We start from the raw sequence: 21659 nt of genomic DNA on the forward strand, positions 1-21659 counted from the left end.
CTATGTTGGCCAGGCTGGCCTGAAACTCCTGACCTCAAGCAATCCACCCACTTCAGCCTCCCAAAGTGCCATGATTACAGGTGTGAGCCACCATACCCAGGCTAAAATTTTTTAAATGAGCAAAATATTTAAACAGACATTCCACGAAAGAAGATATACAAATGGCTCATAAGTACTTGAAAAAATGCTTAACACCAATAATCATCAAGGAAGTACAAATTAAGACCACAACAAAGGCCAGGTACCGTGGTTCATGCCTGTAATCACAGCACTTCGGGCAGCCGATGTGGGCAGATCACCTGAGGTCAGGAGTTCAAGACCAGCCTGGCCAACATGGCAAAACCCCATCTGTATTAAAAATACAAAAATTAGCCAGGCATGGTGGCATGTGCCTGTAATCCCAGCTACTCAGGAGGCTGAGGCACGAGAATGGCTTGAACCCGGGAGGTGGAGGCTGCAGTGAATGGAGATGGTGCCACTGCACTCCAGCCTGGGCGACAGATTGAGACTCTGTCTCACAAAAAAAAAAAAAAAATACATATATATATATACACACACCATGGCACACTTATTAGAATGCCTACAATTAAAAACTAACAAATGTCAAGTGTTGGCAAGGATGTGGAGCAACTGAAATGCTCGTAGGCTGCTGGTGGGAATGCAACATGGCACAGCTACTTTGGAAAACTGTAGTTTCTTAAAAAGTTGATAAAACGTTTACCATACCACCTGGCCAATACACTGCCAGGTATTTGCCCAACAGCACTGAAAACATTTCCACATAAGAATGTTCTTAACAGCTGTATTCATACTAGCAAAAACTTTAAAAAAAAAAGAAAAAACCCAAACCAACCAAATATCCATCAACAGATGAATGGATAAATAAAATAGGAAATATCCTTAAAACAGAATACTATTCAGCAATAGAAAAGATGCTTTACCTATAAGAGGGGAATCGAAATCTAGGAGGTCAGGGCCTTTTTTTTTTTTTTTTTTTTTTTTGAGACAGAGTCTTGCTCTGTCGCCCAGGCTGGAATGCAGTGGTGTGATCTCAGCTCACTGCAACCTCCACCTCCTGGGTTCAAGTGATTCTCCTGCTTCAGCCTCCTGACCAGCTGGGATTACAGGCATGCGCCACTATGCCCAGCTAATTTTTGTATATTTAGTAGAGACAGGATTTCGCCATGTTGGCCAGGCTGGTCTCGAACTACTTACCTCAGGTAATCCACCTGCCTCGGCCTCCCAAAGTGCTGGGATTACAGGCGTGAACCACTGTGCCCAGCCAGACAGGGCTTCCTTGAGGAAGTAAGTGGTTATCTGAAAGAAAGCTACAAATTAACTGGGAACGTTGGAATGGGTAACAAGAAATAAAAACATACCAGGCAGGGGCTGGTTCAAGCTCCCCATGGCGGATGGAAAACATGACACATTCACAGAAGTGGAAAATGGCCCTGCCCAGACAGCAAAAAGAGAGAAGAGTGATGTGAATGGAAGTTGGCAAGGGCCATGCCAGGCAGGCCTTTTTAAGGATGTTGATATTTCTCCTAAAAGCAGTGAGAAGTCTCTGAAAGGACAAGAAGGTGGTATAATTGGATTGACATTTTTAAAACGATTCCACTAATACAGTATGGAGAACTGACTGCCAGGGAAGCAGACGGATGAGAGGAAGTGAGTCAGGGCCCTGCTGAAATCCTGGTAGGGATGATGGCACTGAGATGGGATGATGGAGATGGAGGCGGATGGATGAATTCATATTTGGAATCCATAAGTATTTGGGGAGTACATCAGACTGCATTCTAGGGATAAGGAAGAAGATAGTATTGAGATTCACTTTAAGACTGACTCTAGGCCGGGCTCAGTGGCTCACGCTTGTAATCCCAACACTTTGGGAGGCCAAGGTGGGCGAATCACTTGAGGTCAGGAGTTCGAGACCAGCCTGACCAACATGGTGAAACCCCGTTTCTACTAAAAATACAAAAATTAGCCGGGCGTGGTGGTGCATGCCTGTAATCCCAGCTACTCGGGAGGCTGAGGCATGAGAATTGCTTGAACCCAGGAGGCAGAGGTGGCAGTGAGCCGAGATCACGTGCCACTGCACTCCAGCCTGGGCGACAGAGCGAGATTCAGTCTCAAAATTAAAAAGAAAAAAAAAAAAGACTGACTCTAAGATCATGGTGCAGGAGAGGTGATGGGAAGAGATCTTATGCCCCGAGACAGGGAAGGGTGGAAGAAGGCTGAGTTTGTTAGGGAAGATCTAAGGCCAGTTCTGGACACATTTGATTTGGTTGATTTGGGACACCTGTGAGACACCCAATGGCAGTGTCAACTAGGCAGTTGGGCATGTACATGTGAAGCTCACAGAAACCTAGGGTGAAGATTCAAACCGGGGGTGTCATGAAGGTGGTAACTGGAACTACGGAAACAGACGCAGTCGACTAGAAGGAGAGCGCAGGCGAGAACAGGGGAGAACCTGGGGCCAAGCTTGAAGGAAGTCACCATTTCGGGGATGAGCAGGGGAATGGTGAGCTGCAAAGGGGTATGAGAAGTGACCAAAGGAAAGAGAAGGAAGCCAGCAGCATAACACATCAGAATTTGTGAAAAGAGGATGTTTCCAGAAGGGTGTGGAAATTGTGCTGAATGCTAATAAAATAAGAAAAGCGTAAGTCCACTGAATTTAGGAACATGGAGGTCACTGTTAACACTGCAAGAGAAAATCCCATGGAAAATAGGCACAGAACCCAGATTAGAGTGGACTGAGGGGCGAGTGAGAATTAAGAATGTGGAGAAAGTGATTACACAGAACTTTAGATAAGGGTCCAACTTCCTGTGATGACAGGCCGCATTATAAAGACGATGAGAGAAAATTGAACTTGGAAGGAACTGTGAAGCATATTGCTCTTGTGAAAGTTTACTCCCTTGAACTCGGTCTGAGAGGTTGGGTTTCCTTTTCCTGTGACGTAGGTGGACATCATGAACTGTGAGACTGAAAGCCTCCTTGGTGATGCTCCCTTCATAATTGCTATGAACACGGAGAGGGGGGTTCGTTGGGGCATCTTCCACGGGGGGACACACGACAGTGATGGCCAAAGGCAGGAGGTGGGGGGAGAAGGACAGGCAGAGACAGAGAGGCAGTCCCGCTCCTCAACACTTGTTTTCCAATGAGTTTCCTGGATTCTGCAATTAAATCCTGATCCTCGTGCATGTTTATAGAAAATCATAAAAGCAAAATGACACAAATAAATTTGGTGGCAACAACAGAGAACGGTCTCTTTCTTAGTTCTCCTGTTGATCTGAGAAGCGACGTGTGCTGGGGGAAGGAAATAAAGAACTAGAACGCCTTCAGAGGAGAGTAGAATGGACGAGAAAGAAAAGCTAAATATCAAAATATCTGGACCCTGGGGTTATAGACCACAAAAAGAATAAATGACTGACTGACTGAATGAATGAATGAATGGCAAACAGTAGGAAATAGGTATGTCCTAGGGAAAGAATGGGGATTCTGTGAGCAGGAATCAGGCCACAGATGGCAGAACAGAGACTTCTTCCCTGGTTCAAGAGGAAAACATGTTAACGATCCTTGCTTCATTAGGTGTGTATTTCAAAGGGACCTTCAGGAGCTTCTAACCTGGGGCTACCAAGGTCAGAGAGGGGGAAACAGTGAGACTTTATCAGGGAAAGGAATGAAGCCTGAGTGCCACTCCCTGATGAAAAGCCACATGGGCACGTGAACTCGGGCCTCCTGAATTCCTGACACTTGCCCAAGAGAGACAGCACATCCATGCCCTGAGCCTCTGGAGGCTGCACCAAGTGGCTCACTCTCTATGAAGCTGTGTTACAGGCTTGAGACGAGGCAGCACTTATGGGCATCTACTAAGTGCTTTATATACACAACCTCACTGAATCCTCACAGAAGTCCTAGGATGTCAGAATTCGCATGCTCACTCGACTGCAAGAAACTAGAGTTCAGAAAACTGATCTGCCCCAAGGTTGTAATGAAGGGACCTGGATTTGAACCCATATCTGCATGACTGTAACTCCCACACCATTTCCATCATATCAAGATGCAGGCCAGGACCAGCCTGTTTCAACTGAGACGGGCAAAAGAAATGTGTTGGGGGCAGAGGGCAGGACACCACAGAGAAAGTAAAAAAAATGAAGAAGAAAAGGAAGGAGGGCCGGGTGCAGTGGCTCACGCCTGTAATCCCAGCACTTTGGGAGGCCAAGGCAGGTGGATCACTTGAGGTCAGGAGTTCAAGACCAGCCAACATGGTGAAACCCTGTCTCTACTAAAAATACAGAAATTAGCTGGGCGTAGTGGCAGGTGCCTGTAATCCCAGGGACGCTGAGGCGGGAGAATCGCTTGAACCCGGGAGGCAGAGGTTGCAGTGAGCTGAGATGGTGCCACTGCACTCCAGCCTAGACAACAGAGCAAGACTCAGCCTCAAAAAAAAAAAAAAAAGAAAAAGAAGAAAAAGGAAAAATAAAAAGGAAGGAGGAAAACTCATTTCTGAGAATGAGCAGAATGACAGAAGAAACTGCCTAAGAAAGAGAAGAGAAAATAATCTGACTTGGGAAGTAAAAAAGGAAAAATGCCTGGGAATTTTTTTTTTTAATCAGGAATTAAGGACAGAAAAATCCGAATTTGGAAGTCAAGAGTGAGGATTCTCTAGGGAGAGAATAAAGATGCTGGGCCTTTCCTTTGGGTTTGAGAGGAAATGGTGCTTAAAGACCGACTTCCTTTCTCTGGTCACGTGGCTGGTGCTAGTATAAATGCTTACTACCAGCCAGGTTCCTCACCATTTTTTCCTGCATGGCATGGACAGAAGTAGGGGCTAAAGCTCTGTTCCTCTCTCCTGGAAGCTTGCAGACCTCCCTTCAGAACCAATCCCAAGAAGCCACCTATCCGGAACAACACAAGGCAAGGCAGCTAGTGTAGTGCTTGTGCTCTGGGAAGCGAGGCCAGGATCAGGTGTGAGGGGAAGGTTCTGGGAGACCAGAGGAAGGATGTCAGAACCAAATGGAAGGCTCATGCCCACAGACAGGAGCTAGTGTGAGGAGCAAGGAAACAGCCAGGAAACCAAGGCTGGAGAGTGGACAGAGGGACAGGACCTGGGTTGGGGGCCAGCAAGGGTGACACCCCAAGTGGAAACTGAGTTACCCCGTGAAGAAGACGAGTTCTATTTATGGTCAGAATGCCAGGCTCAAGGGCCAGTGAAGGCCTGTGGGCTTTTCTGAATATTTCTCTAAGGTCTTCTAGGGACAAGCCTTCCTCCTAAGGCTAGTGCTGGTTCATCCTTCTTCCCCTCCACCCTCCTCTAAGCCTCCCAGCCTCCCCTTTTCTTTTTTTTCTTTTTTTTTTTTTTTTTACGTGGAGTTTTTGCTCTTACCGCCCAGCGTAGAGTGCAATGGTGCAATCTTGACTCACTGCAACCTCTGCTTCCCAGGTTCAAGCGATTCTCCTGCCTCAGCCTACCAAGTAGCTGGGATTACAGGCGCCCGCCATCTCATCCGGCTAATTTTTTTTTTTTTTTTTTTTTTTGGATTTTTAGTGGAGATGGGGTTTCACCACTTTGGCCAGGCTGGTCTCGAACTCCTGACTTCAGGTGATCTGCCCGCCTCGGCCTCCCAAAGTGCTGGGATTACAGAAGTGAGCCACCGCGCCCAGCCCCAGCTTCCCCTTTTCTAGAGAATCCCAGAGTTTGGTGTTGGACAGGGGAGGACAAGGTAGGGGCGAATCTGTGCTCTGCAAAACAGACAAAGGGAAGTAGGAAGCTGGGCTGGTGGCTGGGCACTTGGGTCCTGTGGAGAGCTGGCACTGGGTATCGGCACCTGGGGCCCCACAGCCTCGTTATCCTGACATGCATCTTACAGCTCTCTCCCCACACTGATGCCTTTCTCTCCTGCAGGTGTCTGTCTGAGAAAGGGACTTGAGTAAAGTTAGAAACTGGTAACAGTAACTTCCTGTATCTGTGAGGATAGGAGGAGAAAGGCTAGGGAAACTGGAGGGGGAATTCCCTTGGGAAGCCACGGGTTGGTCTCCTCCAGAGACACATGATGGCAAACATAATCACTACTGCTTAATATCCCGCCCCAGGCAAAGTCAATAATTGCTCTGGGTAGTTCGAGCAGGTGGTGTGAGCAAGCCGTGGTGGCATCAGAAAGCACAGTCCTGGGAAGGGGCCAGTGCCGGGGAGGATGTCCGCATCCTGAAGGAGAGCTGGCGGCTCGGGCTGTGAGTGAGACCCCCCGACCCCGCCCTTTTTTGTTCCCCTCCAGGATGCTGCCGGACTGGAAGGGCTCCTTGATCCTCATGGCTTACATCATCATCCTCCTCACTGGCCTCCCTGCCAACCTCCTGGCCCTGCGGGCCTTTGTGGGGCGGGTCCGCCAGCCCCAGCCTGCACCTGTGCACATCCTCCTGCTAAGCCTGACACTGGCCGACCTCCTCTTGCTGCTGCTGCTGCCCTTCAAGATCATCGAGGCTGCATCGAACTTCCGCTGGTACCTGCCCGAGGTCGTCTGCGCCCTCACGAGTTTCGGCTTCTACAGCAGCATCTACTGCAGCACGTGGCTGCTGGCGGGCATCAGCATCGAGCGCTACCTGGGAGTGGCTTTCCCCGTGCAGTACAAGCTCTCCCGCCGGCCTCTGTATGGAGTGATTGCAGCTCTGGTGGCCTGGCTTATGTCCTTTGGTCACTGCACCATCGTGATCATCGTTCAGTACTTGAACACGACTGAGCAGATCAGAAGTGGCAATGAAATTACCTGCTACGAGAACTTCACCGATAACCAGCTGGACGTGGTGCTGCCCGTGCGGCTGGAGCTGTGCCTGGTGCTCTTCTTCATCCCCATGGCGGTCACCATCTTCTGCTACTGGCGTTTTGTGTGGATCATGCTCTCCCAGCCCCATGTGGGGGCCCAGAGGCGGCGCCGAGCCGTGGGGCTGGCTGTGGTGACGCTGCTCAATTTCCTGGTGTGCTTCGGACCTTACAACGTGTCCCACCTGGTGGGGTATCACCAGAGAAAAAGCCCCTGGTGGCGGTCAATAGCCGTGGTGTTCAGTTCACTCAACGCCAGTCTGGACCCCCTGCTCTTCTATTTCTCTTCTTCGGTGGTGCGCAGGGCATTTGGGAGAGGGCTGCAGGTGCTGCGGAATCAGGGCTCCTCCCTATTGGGACGCAGAGGCAAAGACACAGCAGAGGGGACAAATGAGGACAGGGGTGCGGGTCAAGGAGCGGGGATGCCAAGTTCGGACTTCACTACGGAGTAGCGGTTTCCCTGGACCTTCGGAGGTGGCCTGGGTTACACAGGAACTGGGAAGCCTGGGAGAGGCGGAGCAGGAAGGCTCCCATCCAGATTCAGAAATCCTTAGACCCAGTCCAGAACTGGGACATTGAAAAAATGCCTTTCACCAGCTTGGTATCCCTTCCTGACTGAATTGTACTACTCAAAGGAGCATGACTCAGAGATGCAGGAAGAAGTAGTTAGGTATAGAAGCACCGGCCGGGTGTGGTGGCTCATGCATGTAATCCCAGAACTTTGGGAGGCTGAGGCAGGTGGATCACTTGAGATCGGGAGATTGAGACCATCCTGGCCAACATGGGAAACCCCGTCTCTACTAAAAATACAAAAAAATTAGCTGGGCATGGTGGCACGTGCCTATAATCCCAGCTACTCAGGAGGCTGAGGCAGGAGAATCGCTTGAACCCGGGAGTTGGAGGCTGCAGTGAGCTGAGATCACGCCACTGCACTCCAGCCCAGCGACAGAGCGAGACTCCATCTAAATAAAAAAAAAAAAAAAAAAGAAGAAGCACCTTCAGGCTGGAGAAGCAGCATAGCTAACACGAGTCCTGTCCTTGTGATGTGGTTGATAGTTGGGGATGGCCAGGCTGAAGCAGAGAGTCCTAGAGAAATTTCGATACAAGCTTCAGAGCAACACCTAGACACTGCTCTAGCAGTTGATGCTGGAGATAAACCAACAAGAGAGACATGGAAGAGAAATACTAAAAAAGGTCAAAGAAGACTCAGAAAGGTTCTGAGCCTGGAGATGAGCAGGGAGGCCTCAGGGCTTAGACCTTTAATGATAGGGGTTTCCCTGCATCGGTTTGACCTGTTGCCTTTTTGATGCGCTCTGTTTGTTTTCATGTGTTATCTTGTCTCCCCTGCTAAACTGGGAGCTGCCAGAGGTCTGGGTCTTATCTCCTTCTTCCATGGTACCCCACACAGGCAAGGATGTGGTTTGGTACCCAGCAATCAGAGACTGGCACTCCCTCATACAGGAGAAAGCAACCTGGTCTAGCAAATTGAAAATAAAGATTATAAAACTCTGAAGTGAATGTCCACAATTTTTGTAACACTGCTGCAAGCACAGGGAGGGCAAAAATGGGAGAGAGAACCAGATTCAGCAGCAAAGGGGAAAAGTGATGCATCCGAAACCACAGAAACATCTTAAGACAAAGAGGTGGTGCGGGCAAAAGAAGTGAGGGCACTGACAGAATCATCTTTCGAGGGATGAATAGAGTCCAGCCTTAGAAAGGTTGCGGGGTGATTCCGACTCACAGTCATCTGTCTGTCACAGGGCCTTAAAACATGTTACCCTCCTGCTCAGAAACCTGCAGAGCTTTCCTATCATCAAAATGTTTCCTTGGCCAGGTGCAGGGGCTCATGCCTGTAATCCCAGCACTTTGAGAGGCTGAGGTGGGAGGATCGCTTGAGCCTGGGAGTTGGAGACCCACCTGGGCAACACAGTGAGACCCTGTCTCTCAATTTTAAAAATTTAATTTAAAAAGATGCTTCCGGCTGGGCACAGTGGCTCACGCCTGTAATCCCAGCACTTTGGGAGGCCAAGGCGGGCTGATCGCCTGAGGTCAGGAGTTCGAGACCAGCCTGGCTAACATGGTAAAACCCCATCTCTACTAAAAAGGCAAAAAAATTAGCCAGGCATGGTGGCGGCCGCCTGTAATCCCAGCTACTCAGGAGGCTGAGGCAGGAGAATCGCTTGAACCCGGGAGGCAGAGGTTGCAGTGAGCCGAGATCGCGCCATGCACTCCAGACTGGACGACAGAGCGAGACCCTGTCTCCAAAAAAAAAAAAAAAGTGTTTCCCCCAAGGAACTCATATTGTACCATTCTTTTCCTTGATTTGTCCTGTCTCTCCCCTTCCAGTTCTACCTGCCTAGCTCATTTTTCCACAATAAGGACTCCTAGACCATTCTCTCTAGTTAAATGACCTCCAGCTCCTAACCTAGTAGTTTGCAACCTGAGCTGTATATCAGAATTACATGCGGAGGTGTGAAAATAATACAGACAGCCACCTCCAACCTACTGACAGAATCTCTGCAGGTGGGGCCCCAGCAAGTGAGCTTTTCAAAAAAGCACCCCAGGTGGCCAGCTGGGGTCGCAAATCACTGCCTCATCTCAGAAGCCGAATCTGTCCAAGAACTTGTTCTTCAAAAACCTTGCCTGCTTATTCATCCCCCCTCACCTCAATCCCACATTCTTCTACCTGTTTTTTTGTTGGTTTGTTTGTTTGTTTGTTTTTAGACTTGGGGTCTCACTCTGTTGCCCAGGCTGGAGTGCAGTGGCACAATCATGGCTCACTGCAACCTCGAACTCCTGAGCTCAAGTCACCCTCCTGCCTCAGCCTCCCGAGTAGATGGGACTACAGGTGCACACCACCACACTCAGCTAATTATTTTATTTTATTTTTTGTAGAGATAGGGTGTTGCCCAGGCTGGTCTTGAACTCCTGGCCTCAAGTGATTCTCCTGCCTTGGCCTCCCAAAGTGTTGGGATTACACATGTGAGCCACCATGCCTGGCCCTCCCCCATCTTCTGGTGCTTGCTTCTTCCTCACTTAGAAAAATCCACTCAATATTCACTTTCTCCAGAAAACCTTTCCTTATTAGTCCCACTGAACTGAAAGCTCATTTTCTATTTTTCTCCTTCAAAAGACTGGACAGGTACCATAAGAACCCTGAATTCAGTGTCCATTCCACTTACTAAATGGATGGCCTGAAGCAAGCCTCCACCTCCAGCCTGTATTTCTAAATCATAGTGATTAGGATACTAGATACCTCCCAAGAGTATTCTGCGAATTAAAATAAGACTCTATGAATAAAATTGCTGAGAAATCATAGAATATTAAGTAGTTCTAAGATATAAATCCATGTACACAGATGTACCCTCACTTATTAGAAATATAATAAGTAAACATTAAAAATAATGGAAATAATGCTGGGCATGGTGGCTCATGCCTGTAATCCCAGCACTTTGGGAGGCCGAGATGGGCAGATCACTTGAGGTCAGGAATTCGAGATCAGCCTGGCCAACACGGTGAAATCCTATCTCTACTAAAAATACAAAAAATTAGCCAAGCACAGTGGCAGGTACCTGTAATCCCAGCTACTCGGGAGGTTGAGGCACGGGAATCGCTTGAACCTGGAAGGCAGAGGTTGCAGTGAGCTGAGAACGTGCCACTGCACTCTGGCCTAGGCAACAGAGAGAGACTGTCTCAAAAAAAAAAAAAAAAAAAATAGAAATAACATAGTAGGTAGATAGCATGGCAGTAATACGTTAAAAAAAAGTCTGGGATTCTCAGCTGACTGTACATGCACTATGAGTCTGTGATGTATTACAGCTGCCACAAAAGCTAATTTGATTGGATTACATGAAAAGAAATCACGTTGGCCAGGCACAGTGGCTCACGCCTGTAATCCTAGCACTTTGGGAGGCCAAGATGGGCAGATCATGAGGTCAGGAGTTCAAGACCAGCCTGGCCAACATGGTGAAACCCCATCTCTACTAAAAATACAAAAAATTAGCTGGGCATCATGGCGGGTGCCTGTAATCCCAGCTATTTGGGAGGCTGAGGCAGGAGAATCGCTTGAACCCGGGAGGCTGAGGTTGCAGAGAGCCGAGATCGCACCATTGCACTCCAGCCTGGGCGACAAGAGTGAAACTCTGTCTCAAAAATAAAAAGAAAAGAAATAATGTCTAGACAAGTTGATGATACTGAGGCAGAGCAGGTGTGCTAAGTGGGGCTTGGCCCATGAGGGTTCTTGGTTTTGCCCAGGAAAGAATTCAAGGGCTAGCTGGTGGAGAAAGAAAACAGCTTTGTTGAAGCAGCCCTGTTACAGCTGCAGCCCTGTTGCAGCTCCGTGACTGCTCCTGCAGAGCAGGGCTACCCCACAGGTAGAGAGTAACAGCTCAGGGCAGCTTTGCAGTCATATTTTTGCCTACTTTTAATCGCACACAAATTAAGGGGCAGTCAACACAGAAATTTCTAAGGAAAGGGTAGTAACTTTAGGGTTGTCATGTCATTGCCGTGGAAAGGTGTGGTAACGCCCAGGTGTTGCCATGGCCACAGTAAACATGGCACTTTGGCGGGCATGCTTTATGAAAAGCTGCTTCACCCTTTCCCTGTTTTAGCTAGTCCTCAATTTGGTCCAATGTCTGAACACCACCCCTGGGGCTGAGTCCCGCTTCCTACCTCCATAACCCCCATTCCACTTAAGTCTAATCAGCAGCAGGTTCAGAACTGAGCAGCACATTCTCTTGTATTTTTTTTTGAGATGGAGTTTCACTCTGTCACCCAGGCTGGCGTGCAGTGGCACGATCTCAGCTCACTGCAACCTCCACTTCCCAGGTTCAAGCGATTCTCCTGCCTCAGCCTCCCAAGTAGCTGGGATTACAGGTGCCTGCCACCACACCTGGCTAATTTTTGTATTTTTGGTAGAGACGGGGTTTCGCTGTGTTGTCCAGGCTGGTCTTGAACTCCTGACTTCAAGTGATCCACCCACCTCAGCCTCCTAAAGTGCTGGGATTATAGGCGTGAGCCACCACATCCAGCCTGAGCAACACATTTTTAAGGGCACTAACTCAGCCGGGCGCGGTGGCTCACGCCTGTAATCCCAGCACTTTGGGAGGCCAAGGTGGGTGGATCACCTGAGGTGAGGAGTTCGAGATCAGCCTGCCCAACATGGTGAAACCCCGTCTCTACTAAAAATACAAAAAAATAGCTGGGCATGGTGGCAGGCGCCTGTAATCCCAGCTACTCGGGAGACTGAGGCAGGAGAATCGCTTGAACCCGGGAGGCGGAGGTTGCAGTGAGCCAAGATTGTGCCACTGCACTCCAGCCTGGGTGGCAACAAGCAAAACTCTGTCTCCAAAAAAAAAAAAAGAAGACATCAACTCAACGAATCAAGCCCAGAAAAATTAACCAAAATGTTTTGGAGATTTAAGACTGTATAACAGTAGTAATAGCCATAATAATAGAGCAAATTAAATACCAGGCACTGTGCCAAGAAGGGGCCTGAGAGGGTTAAGGTCACTTTTCAAGGCCAGTAGGTGGCAGGGAGTTTGAATCCAGGTCTTTCTGAGCCTAAAGTGCATGCTGTTTTCACTGACACATGAGAAGGAAGTAAGAGAACACTGGCTGGGACAAGATAAGAACTTTTTTTTTTTTGAGGCAGAGTCTCGCTCTGTCACCCAGGCTGGAGTGCCGTGGTGCAATCTTGGCTCACTGCAACCTCCACTTCCCAGGTTCAAGCAATTCTCATGCCTCAGCCTCCCGAGGAGCTGGGATTACAGGCGTCCACCACCATCCCTGGCTAGAAGATACATTCTATGAGCCACACAGGAAAGAACAAAGACCACAGGTGGAAGAGACACAGAGATACCTTTCAAACAGTTACGGCCATTTCAATGGAACTGACTATCTTAGCAAAGAAGTCACTCCCCAATTTCCAGGAATATTCAAGAAGGTAGCAAACATCTATCCTAGGACACTGAGGAAACTCATACATATGAGGGCTGAACCAGTTTAATGACAACTTTCAACTCTACAATTCTCAGGTTCTTTTTTCTTTTTTTCTTTTTTTTTTTTTTTTTTTTTTTTTTGAGATGGAATCTTGCTCTATCACTCAGGCTGGAGTGCAATGGCGGGAGTGCAATGCACGCGATCTTGGCTCACTGCAACCTCCACCTCCGAGGTTCAAGCGATTCTCCTGCCTCAGCCTCCTGAGTAGCTGGAACTACAGGTGTGCACCACCAAGCCCAGCTAATTTTTGTATTTTCAGTAGAGATGTGGCTCATGCCTGTAATCCCAGCACTTTGGGAGGCTGAGGCAAGCGGATTGTCTGAGGTCAGGAGTTTGAGACAAGCCTGGCCAATATGGTGATTCTCAGGTTCTTTAGGGGCACAACTTCTCTTACTAACCAGGAAAGTACAAAATGAAGTCATTTTGCTGGGCACGGTGGCTCACACCTGTAATCCCAGCACTTTGGGAGTCCAAGGCAGGCAGATCATGACGTCAGGAGTTCGAGACCAGCCTGACCAACATAGTGAAACCCCGTCTCTACTAAAAATACAAAAATTAGCCAGTTGTGGTGGCACGCACCTGTAATCCCAGCTACTCAGGAGGCTGAGGCAGGAGAACCCGGGAGTCGGATGCAGTGAGCCGAGATTGCACCACTGCACTCCAGCCTGAGTGACAGAGTGAGACTCTGTCTAAAAAAAAAAAAAAAGTCATTTTGTTGTCATGGGGTTATAAGAAGATCGATCACTGGACCTGGTCTAAGACTTTCAAAGTGAAGCTGTAGCTGCTCACTTACAAGCATTTGACCTTCATCAAGTTACCTGACATAGCAGCCCATTTCTTCATTGGGAAATCAGTCGATCATTTGTTCAACAAATATGTATTGATTACCAACTCCAGGCCAGATACTTTCCTAGGGTCTAGGGATATAGAGCGTACAAAAGACAAGTATCTTCCGTGTTGGGACTTCCATTCTGGTAGGGGAAAATAGTTTAAAAACAGGTAAACAAATAGATGAGCAAGGTCATTTCAGAGTATGGCAAATGGAAAGTAGTTACAAAGGAACTGAAACAAGGTCATGGGAGAAACTATAAGGGGAGGTTGAGGAGGTTAGAAGATCATTCTACTCTCTTGCTTCAAACCTTCACCTGGCTTCCAGAAGCTCTTAGAAGCTCGTTCAAACTCCTTTTTGCGACCTAAAATGCTTTGCATGATCTTTTCGGGCAGCTGCTAACCCGATGAAAACCCCGCGTGTCTGCATAGAAGTCTATGGTTTCTTAACTGTCATGCACATGGTCTCCTTGAGCCTAACAAACATTCCCCTTCAGGTCCCTTCAGGTAGGCACAGCTGCCAGAATGATCTTCTTAAAATGGAAATCAGATCATTCCACTTTCTTGCTTCAAATCCTCGAATGACTTCTAGAGGCTCTTGGAATACAAATTCCTTTCTGTGACCTAGAAGCCCCTGCTCAGCTCCTCAACCTCATCTTCTTTCACTCTGTCTCCATTCACAGTATTCCAGCCCAGAGGTTCTCAACGTGTGGCCTCTGAGCCAGCAGCTGCTGCATCACCTGGGAACAAGCCACTTGACACATCGGCCCGTTTCTTCATTCGGAAGTCGAATCTCCTAAGTTAGTGGTGTTCAGCTGAGCCCTGAACGATGAAAGGGAGTTGACATACAAAGGCCCGCAAGAACATTCTGGAAACAGAAATTGCTGGTGCAAAGGCTCTGAGGAGAGAGAAAACCTTAGCATCCCTCAAGGCCAGAGAGAAGACCAGTGAAGGGCTTGAAGAAGGGTTTTAAATGTAAGCAAATATTGGAACTACCTGAAGCATTTGCTGAACCATAGACAACTGTCCTCACTCCCTCAGGACTTCAGAATCAGTAAGGATATTGGTCAGAGTTCTCCAGAAAACAGAACTGACAGGACAGACAGATTAGATAGACAGATAAGTAGGTAGGTAGACAGATAATAGATTAGAGAGATAGAGAGAGACAGAGAGAGAGAGATAAAGATACACAGGTAGGTAGTAGGTAGACAGATAATAGATTAGATAGATGATAGATAGATAGATAGATAGATAGATAGATAGATAGATAGACAGATAGATAGATAGATATACACAGGCAGGTAGTAGGAGGTAGACAGATAATAGATTAGATAGATAGATATAGATAGATAGATGATAGATAGATAGATGATAGATAGATAGATAGATAGATAGATAGATAGATAGATAGATAGATAGATAGATAGGGGAAGGGTAGGAAGCCCTGATCTATTGCATTTGCAAATTTCTGTGGCATATACACTCCCACCAGGGATCACTGCTACCAATATGAAGATCTTGAACCTGGGTTTGGCAAGAGATGCTAATAATGGGCTCTTATTATGCTGTAATGAGCTCAGACATATCTGTGCATGCAACTCACAGTACGTATGCTCAAATGGCAGCCAGATCACATCCTCCTTGAGAAAACTTTCTCTTTCCCCACCAACGCTTCATGCAAGCCTCTTGCACAGTGCTTCTGATACAGTAAACACTAGTTAAATGTGGCTGGCTGGGCCTGCTCCAAAGCATCCGGGTGGCTGTATGATTGCACAGCTCCTCTGAACCCCCTGCCCCAAAGCAGGATGACAGATGGGTAAACAGAAATATTAGTACCTGGTTAATGAATAACACAGACAGCAGCCTAGTGCCGCTACCAGGAAACAGGGGTGGAGGGATCTGTCCTGGCCCAACCTGGGGGCCTGAGCAGCAGGAAAAGGGAACCTGGCATTATTTCACTTCCCCTTTCTGGAAAAGATGCTCCTGGGCCTCTTCCTCAGAACTTCTCATCAGCCCACACAACCAGAGCTCACGTGCAGTGTGGCTTGGTAGTGAATACTATGGTTGGAAAAAGAGGGGTGGGGGCAGTGGGCATGGAGAGGGTCTGGAGGAAACACACAGCCGTGATTCCAGCCTCACTCCCTTAAACGTCCTGCCTCTCAGCACTGGGTCTCTGCTAGTTCTTCTTTTCACCTTGCCCTGCCTCCTGTGGGTAAGTGCTTTTGCCCCACTTTTTTTTTTCCTTTTCATTATTTATCTCTAATCACAGGAAATGAGGACATTTCTCATCTACAAATTGCACATCCAATCAGGAAATTGGGCCAAAGATCTCTAAGCCTTCAGAAGCGGTCATCCAGTAACCCACTTGGCAAAGTTTCAAAGGTCTGGGAAAGTAGATGCGAGGTCAAGCAGTGTGGGAGGGGAGCCCACTCTGCAAACGCTGGCCAAGGCCAGCTGGCCACCAGCAGCTTACCCAAGGAGCGGTTGTCCAAGCTACATACTAACCCCGGTTCCCTCTCCTCAAACATTGTCTTCTGCCATCTGTCAGTCCGAGCTACGACCAGCCTCGAGAAAACAGAGTTAGGAAAGTAAACACACTGCTCCCAAATCTAGCTATTTTAAATAAAAAGCTCACCCATGTGGGCTGCAGTCGAGAATTTCTAAAGTGCCATGGCAAACATTACACCATTTGAGTTTCCACGGCGTAGCCTTCATTCATCCACCAACATTTATGGAGGCCTACCATGTGTCAGGCCCTGTTCTAGGTGCTAAGGATACAGCAGTGAACAAAAAGGGTAAGATTCCTGCCCTCAAGCAGCTCCTATTCCTGGGCAGACAGGGACAGCAAGACCCATAAGCAGGATCCTTTGCACTGGTGCTACGTGCTGTGAAGACGACAGAACCGAGCTGGGGTAGAACATGACTCCCAGGAAGGGAGTAGGTGGTTACTTTTGAACACACAGCTTGAGCTTGAGAAGGCCATGCAAAGGTGATATTTGAGCTGGGACTAGAATGGCAAGGAGGAATCTTGTATGCCAAGAACTGGGGGAATAATGTCCCAAGCAAAGGGCTCCAGGCCTGTGCAAGGCCTGAACAGGCTGAATTTGTGCCAGGAAAAGAAACGCCAGGATGGCTGCAGCTTAGTGACAGCTAAAGAGCCAGCAAGTGTCAGATCCCAGGGAGTCTCAAAGGCTTTTAAGAAGCACAACAGGCCAGGCGCAGTGGCTCATGCCTGTAATCCCAGCACTTTGGGAGGCTGAGGTGGGTGGATCACAAGGTCAGGCGTTCGAGACCAGCCTGACCAACATGGTAAAACCCTGTCTCTACTAAAAATACAAAAAAATTAGCCAGGCATGGTGGCACACACCTATAATCCCAGCTACTCAGGGGCAGGAGAATCACTTGAACCCGGGAGGTGGAGGTTGCTGTAAGACGAGATCGCACCACTGCACTCCAGTCTTGCAACAGAGAGAGACTCCATCTAAAAAAAAAAAAAAAAAAAAAAAAAAAAAAAAAAAAAAGAAGCACAACAGATATCCTCTCCCTACTTAACAATAAGAAAAGCTGAGGGTCAGCGATGCAAAGTGACACACACAAGTCCTCAGTGAGATGGTGTTCTGGCCCCTCCTCCACGATTCCCAACTCCCTCTCAAAACCACAGGCACACTCTCTCTCAATCTTTACTTCATTGAGGAAGAGAAAAGAGGGCAGGAATCGTGACTCATGCGGTGTGCAGTTGTTTGGTATAGAAAGTTGGGGAGAGCGATGGAGACTGACCTCCATCGAGGTTCTGAGAAAGGAAAGGCATTGGGGGTGGGGTAAGATGGCTGGTGCTGAGAGCAGAGACCAGCAAGAAACCTGGCTCCTAGGAGGAGTCATGGCTGGGGAGAAGAAGGGGCCTGGGCTCCAAGAAACTGATGGGAGGCCAAGGAGTTTACCAAGAGCCGTCCCATGTTGTCCCGGGTCCACTGGCCTGCAACAGAAATGAAGGTGTGAGGACAGAAGCATAGAGCTCGGGGGATGCGAGCAGGCCTCCAGCCTGGGTCCACTTCTCAACCCTGGCTGCACTCCAGAGCCACTGGAGGAGTTTCCAAAACTGCCAGTGTGTTTGGGCATTATATTTTCTAAAGCTCTTCAGGTGCTTGTGAAGTAGAGTGAGGGTTGAGAAGCAGTGAATTTAGTCCTGGTCCTCTAGGGGACAAGCTGAGGGCTCTCCAGGAAGGGGCAGCAGGGTGTACTGAGTTTGAATCCTGTCCTAGCGCTGTGCAACTCAACCTTGCTGTGCTTTCGTTTTCTCACAAGATTTTTTTTTTTTTTTTTTGAGATGGAGTCTCGCTCTGTCGCCCAGGCTGGAGTAGAGTGGCGTCATCTCAGGTCACTGCAATCTCCGCCTCCCCGATTCAAGCAATTCTTGTGCCTCGCCCTCCTGAGTAGCTGGGATTACAGGCATGCACCACCACTCCCAGCTAATTTTTGTATTTTTAGTAGAGACGGGCTTTCACCATGTTGGCCAGGTTGGTCTTGAACTCTTGACCTCAAGTGATCCACCCGCCTCAGCCTCCCAAAGTGTTGGGATTACAGGCGTGAGCCACTGAGCCTGGCCTCTCACAAGATTTTTAAAAAAAAAAGGCCAGGTGCAGTGGCTCACACCTGTAATCCTAACACCTTGGGAGGCCAAGGTAGGAGGATCACTTGAGACCAGGCGTTTGAGACCAGCCTGGGCAACAAAGTAAGACCCCGCCTATAAATAAATAAATAAATAAATAAATAAATAAATAAATAAATGTAGTTGATTTTAAAAAAGAAAAAGAAAAAATGAAATTATTAAATAAAATAAATTAGCCAGGCATGGTGGCACACACCTGTGGTCCCAGCTACTTGGGAGGCTGAGGAGGGAGGACTGCTTGAACCCAGGAGGTGGAGGCTGCAGTGAGCCACTGTACTCCAGCCTGAATGACAGAGTGAGACCCTGACTCAAAAAATACATAAGTAAAAAATAAAAGAAGAAAAAATAGGGCTAACAGCACCTACATCATCATGTTATTATGAAGATGAAACGAATTTCATATTGTACCTCCAAAGCACTTAGAAAAGTGTCTAGCACTGGAGATGCCAAATACATGTTTAACCATGGAAATGTTTTAAAAATGTAATTCCATTCTTCTGCTCAAAGGCCTCCAGATACTTCTCATGATCCTCAGAGTAAAATCCCATGCCTTCCCCAAGGCCAGCAAGGCCCCTGAAGCATCTGGCACTTGGCTCTCACCGAATCCAGCTCATCCCTACTCCCTTCCTCCAAGCCCTCCTCCAGCTCCCTTCGCTCTTCCTTTTTTGTTACTGACAGCTCACTATGCTCCTTCTCCTTGTGGTTCCCTTTTCGTGGAGCCCTCGTTCCCCAGGTACTCATCCAGCTGAATTTCCCCTCTTTCAGGCCGCCTGTGACTCAAATTTTATTTCCTCAAAGGACTTCCCCCTCCACCACTCCTAAGTGGCCTCCCTCTTGACACATTCACATAATCCCAAGTTGGACTTCGCTGGGTGTATCGCTAGCTGATAGCATCTATTTTTGTCTACTTGTTATTTTTATCCGTTAAACTTGCACATCCCTTAATGCATCAGATGGTTGGCTGTGAAAAACAACTTCCTTCCCCTCTCTCCACCACGGTCACTTACTGCTTCCTGGAGGCAGCTGCTGCTACCTCTTGTCAGCAAAATATTTATCCCTCCATGCCTTTAAGGGGCTTGCTTATTTTACTGTATTTCTTCATTTCTCAATATCAGGTTTCATCTGTTAAATTATTCTGTGGCAGATGAAGATTATGCTCTTATTCTTTTCCCAATATGTACAACACCCTTCCCACCCTGTCTTCCTGATCTGCTCCCACTGTCACTATGTTAGAAAATATTCAGTGTTTGCATGGTCATGACTACATCAATGTTATCGACATTGGAGCTCTGTAGCAAATAACAGCTCCTTTTTTTTTTTTTCTTGAGACAGAATCTTGCTCTGTCGCCCAGGCTGGAGTGCAGTGGCACAATCGCAGCTCACTGCAACTTCCACCTCCCAGGTTCAAGCAATTCTCCCTGCCTAAGCCTCCCGAGTAGCTGAGATTACAGGTGCCCGCCACCTAGCCTGGCTAATTTTTTTTTTTTTTTTTTAGTAGAGATGGAGTTTCACCGTGTTAGCCAGGATGGTCTCGATCTCCTGACCTGGTGATCCGCCTGCCTCGGCCTCCCAAAGTGCTGGGATTACAGGTGTGAGTCACCACGCCCAGCCAGTTCCTTTTTTTATCTTGCACAGCTTTCATCTGGAATTAATAATCACCTTATTTTTTCATGTGTTTAGTCTACATGTTTACCACAAATTCAACCCCAAACTCTTTATAAATGTTCTTGTCTCCTCTCAAGAACTGCAGGGGTTTTAGGAGGATACAGATTTCCTCTCCCTGAAGAAATGTGTCTTGGAACTTTCTGACCTGTTCCAGCCTGCCTGGGTGGTGGTTTATGCCAGGTGTATAGCTCACGCTTGAAGCTCTTTTTTTTTTCTTTTAGATGGAGTCTCGCTCTGTTGCCCAGGCTGAAGTGAAGTGGTGTGATCTTGGCTCACTGCAACCTCTGCCTCCTGGGTTCAAGTGAGTCTCTTGCCTCAGCTTCCTGAGTAGCTGGGATTACAGGTGCGTGCCTTCATGCCTAGCTAATTTTTCTTGTATTTTCAGTAGAGACAGGGTTTCACCATGTTGGTCTTGAACTCCTGGCCCAATGTGATTCACCCCCCTCGGCCTCCCAAAGTGCTGGGATTACAGGCATGAGCCACCGTGTCCAGCCAGCTCACACCTGAAGCTCTTAAGTGGAAAGCCTCTTTGCTTCTCTGCTCTTGTCTTCCTCTTCCTTGGTTTACATCCTTAAGCAGCTTCTTTATTTACTGTTGGGAATAACGCTCCAATCCTAAGGAAATTGAACACTCAAACAAAGGATTCTTAGCCAAGCAATTTTACTTCTGCGCAGAGGGGTGCTTCTCCTTGGCCAGTTGCCATGAGAGCACACCTGAACAAAGGGGCATGAGAGCCTTTATTCCTAATGCAAGTCCTGCCCCTGTACCCTTTCCCCACTGGCTGCAGTCAGCTGTACAATCTAAACTAGTCCCAGTTGGCTAAACATTTGAACTTTCTTTAGATAAGGTGGGCACATAAGGGAGAGAGGGGAAAGGGGAAGGGGTGTCTGCAGTGAGCTAGAGAGCTAGTCTTCTTTCCAAATAAGGAAAGGAATGTGAGCTGGTACTGATAACGCCTGGTACTGTGGCATGTCTGGGCATGTAACAAAGGCAGAAAGGAAAAAAAAGGAGAAAAAGGAAAAAGGGGTAGGGGGATACTATGAATTAAAGAATAAAGGATTGATCAGGCTATTTGAAGAGAAACCTCATCATATCCCACATTTACTTATTTTATTATTTGTTAATTTTTTTAGAGACAGAGTCTCGCTCTGTTGCCCAGCCTGGAGTGTGGTGGTACAATCGTGGCTCACTGCAGCCTCTACCTCCTGGGCCAAACAATCCTCCTGCCCAATCCCCTCAAAGCACTGGGATTACAGGTGCCACCACACCTGGCTATTTTGTTTGTTCGTTTATAGAAAGGGGAGGGTCTCACTATCCTGCCCAGGGCTGGTCTCAAACTCCTGGGCTCAAGTCATCCTTCTGCCTTGGCCTCCCAAATTGCTGGGATTACAGGCGTGAGCCACCATGCCCAACCCTGATGCAGCTTCTTTAGAAAGTAAATGCTTTGAAATCCTGTGTGTCAGAAAATGTCTTTATCCCGCTCTCATGCGTAGTTGGTATTGGGCTATGTATGGAATAGTCTGGGTTGGCAATCATTCTTCTTCAGAACTTGAAAGGCATTGCCGCATTGCCTTCTATCGTCCAGTCTGGCTGAAAATTCTCGAGACATCCTAACTCCTATCCTTTGTCCATGGCCTGTCTTTTTCTCTCTGGAAGCCTGCAAGATCCTTACCTTTCTCACA

At 47.9% G+C, this 21659-nt stretch overlaps 2 protein-coding genes across 2 annotated transcripts in view; one reads left to right on the forward strand and one right to left on the reverse strand.

The window, feature by feature from the left end:
* The window catches only part of KRTDAP (keratinocyte differentiation associated protein), a 57322-nt gene that overhangs the window by 9260 nt on the left and 26403 nt on the right, over window positions 1–21659 (reverse strand). The window lies entirely within an intron of this gene.
* On the forward strand, window positions 6277–8331 carry FFAR2 (free fatty acid receptor 2). The gene has a single exon (XM_055237085.2). The coding sequence runs from the start codon at window positions 6278–6280 to the stop codon at window positions 7268–7270; it is 993 nt and encodes a 330-aa protein (XP_055093060.1). The 5' UTR covers window position 6277; the 3' UTR covers window positions 7271–8331.

Source organism: Symphalangus syndactylus, chromosome 13 (genome assembly GCF_028878055.3).
Source record: "Symphalangus syndactylus isolate Jambi chromosome 13, NHGRI_mSymSyn1-v2.1_pri, whole genome shotgun sequence".
NCBI classification, from domain to species: Eukaryota; Metazoa; Chordata; class Mammalia; order Primates; family Hylobatidae; genus Symphalangus; species Symphalangus syndactylus.

Excerpts from the sequence above, each read along its gene's own strand:
- FFAR2 (XM_055237085.2), top strand. The coding sequence starts at position 6,278 with ATGCTGCCGGACTGGAAGGGCTCCTTGATCCTCATGGCTTACATCATC.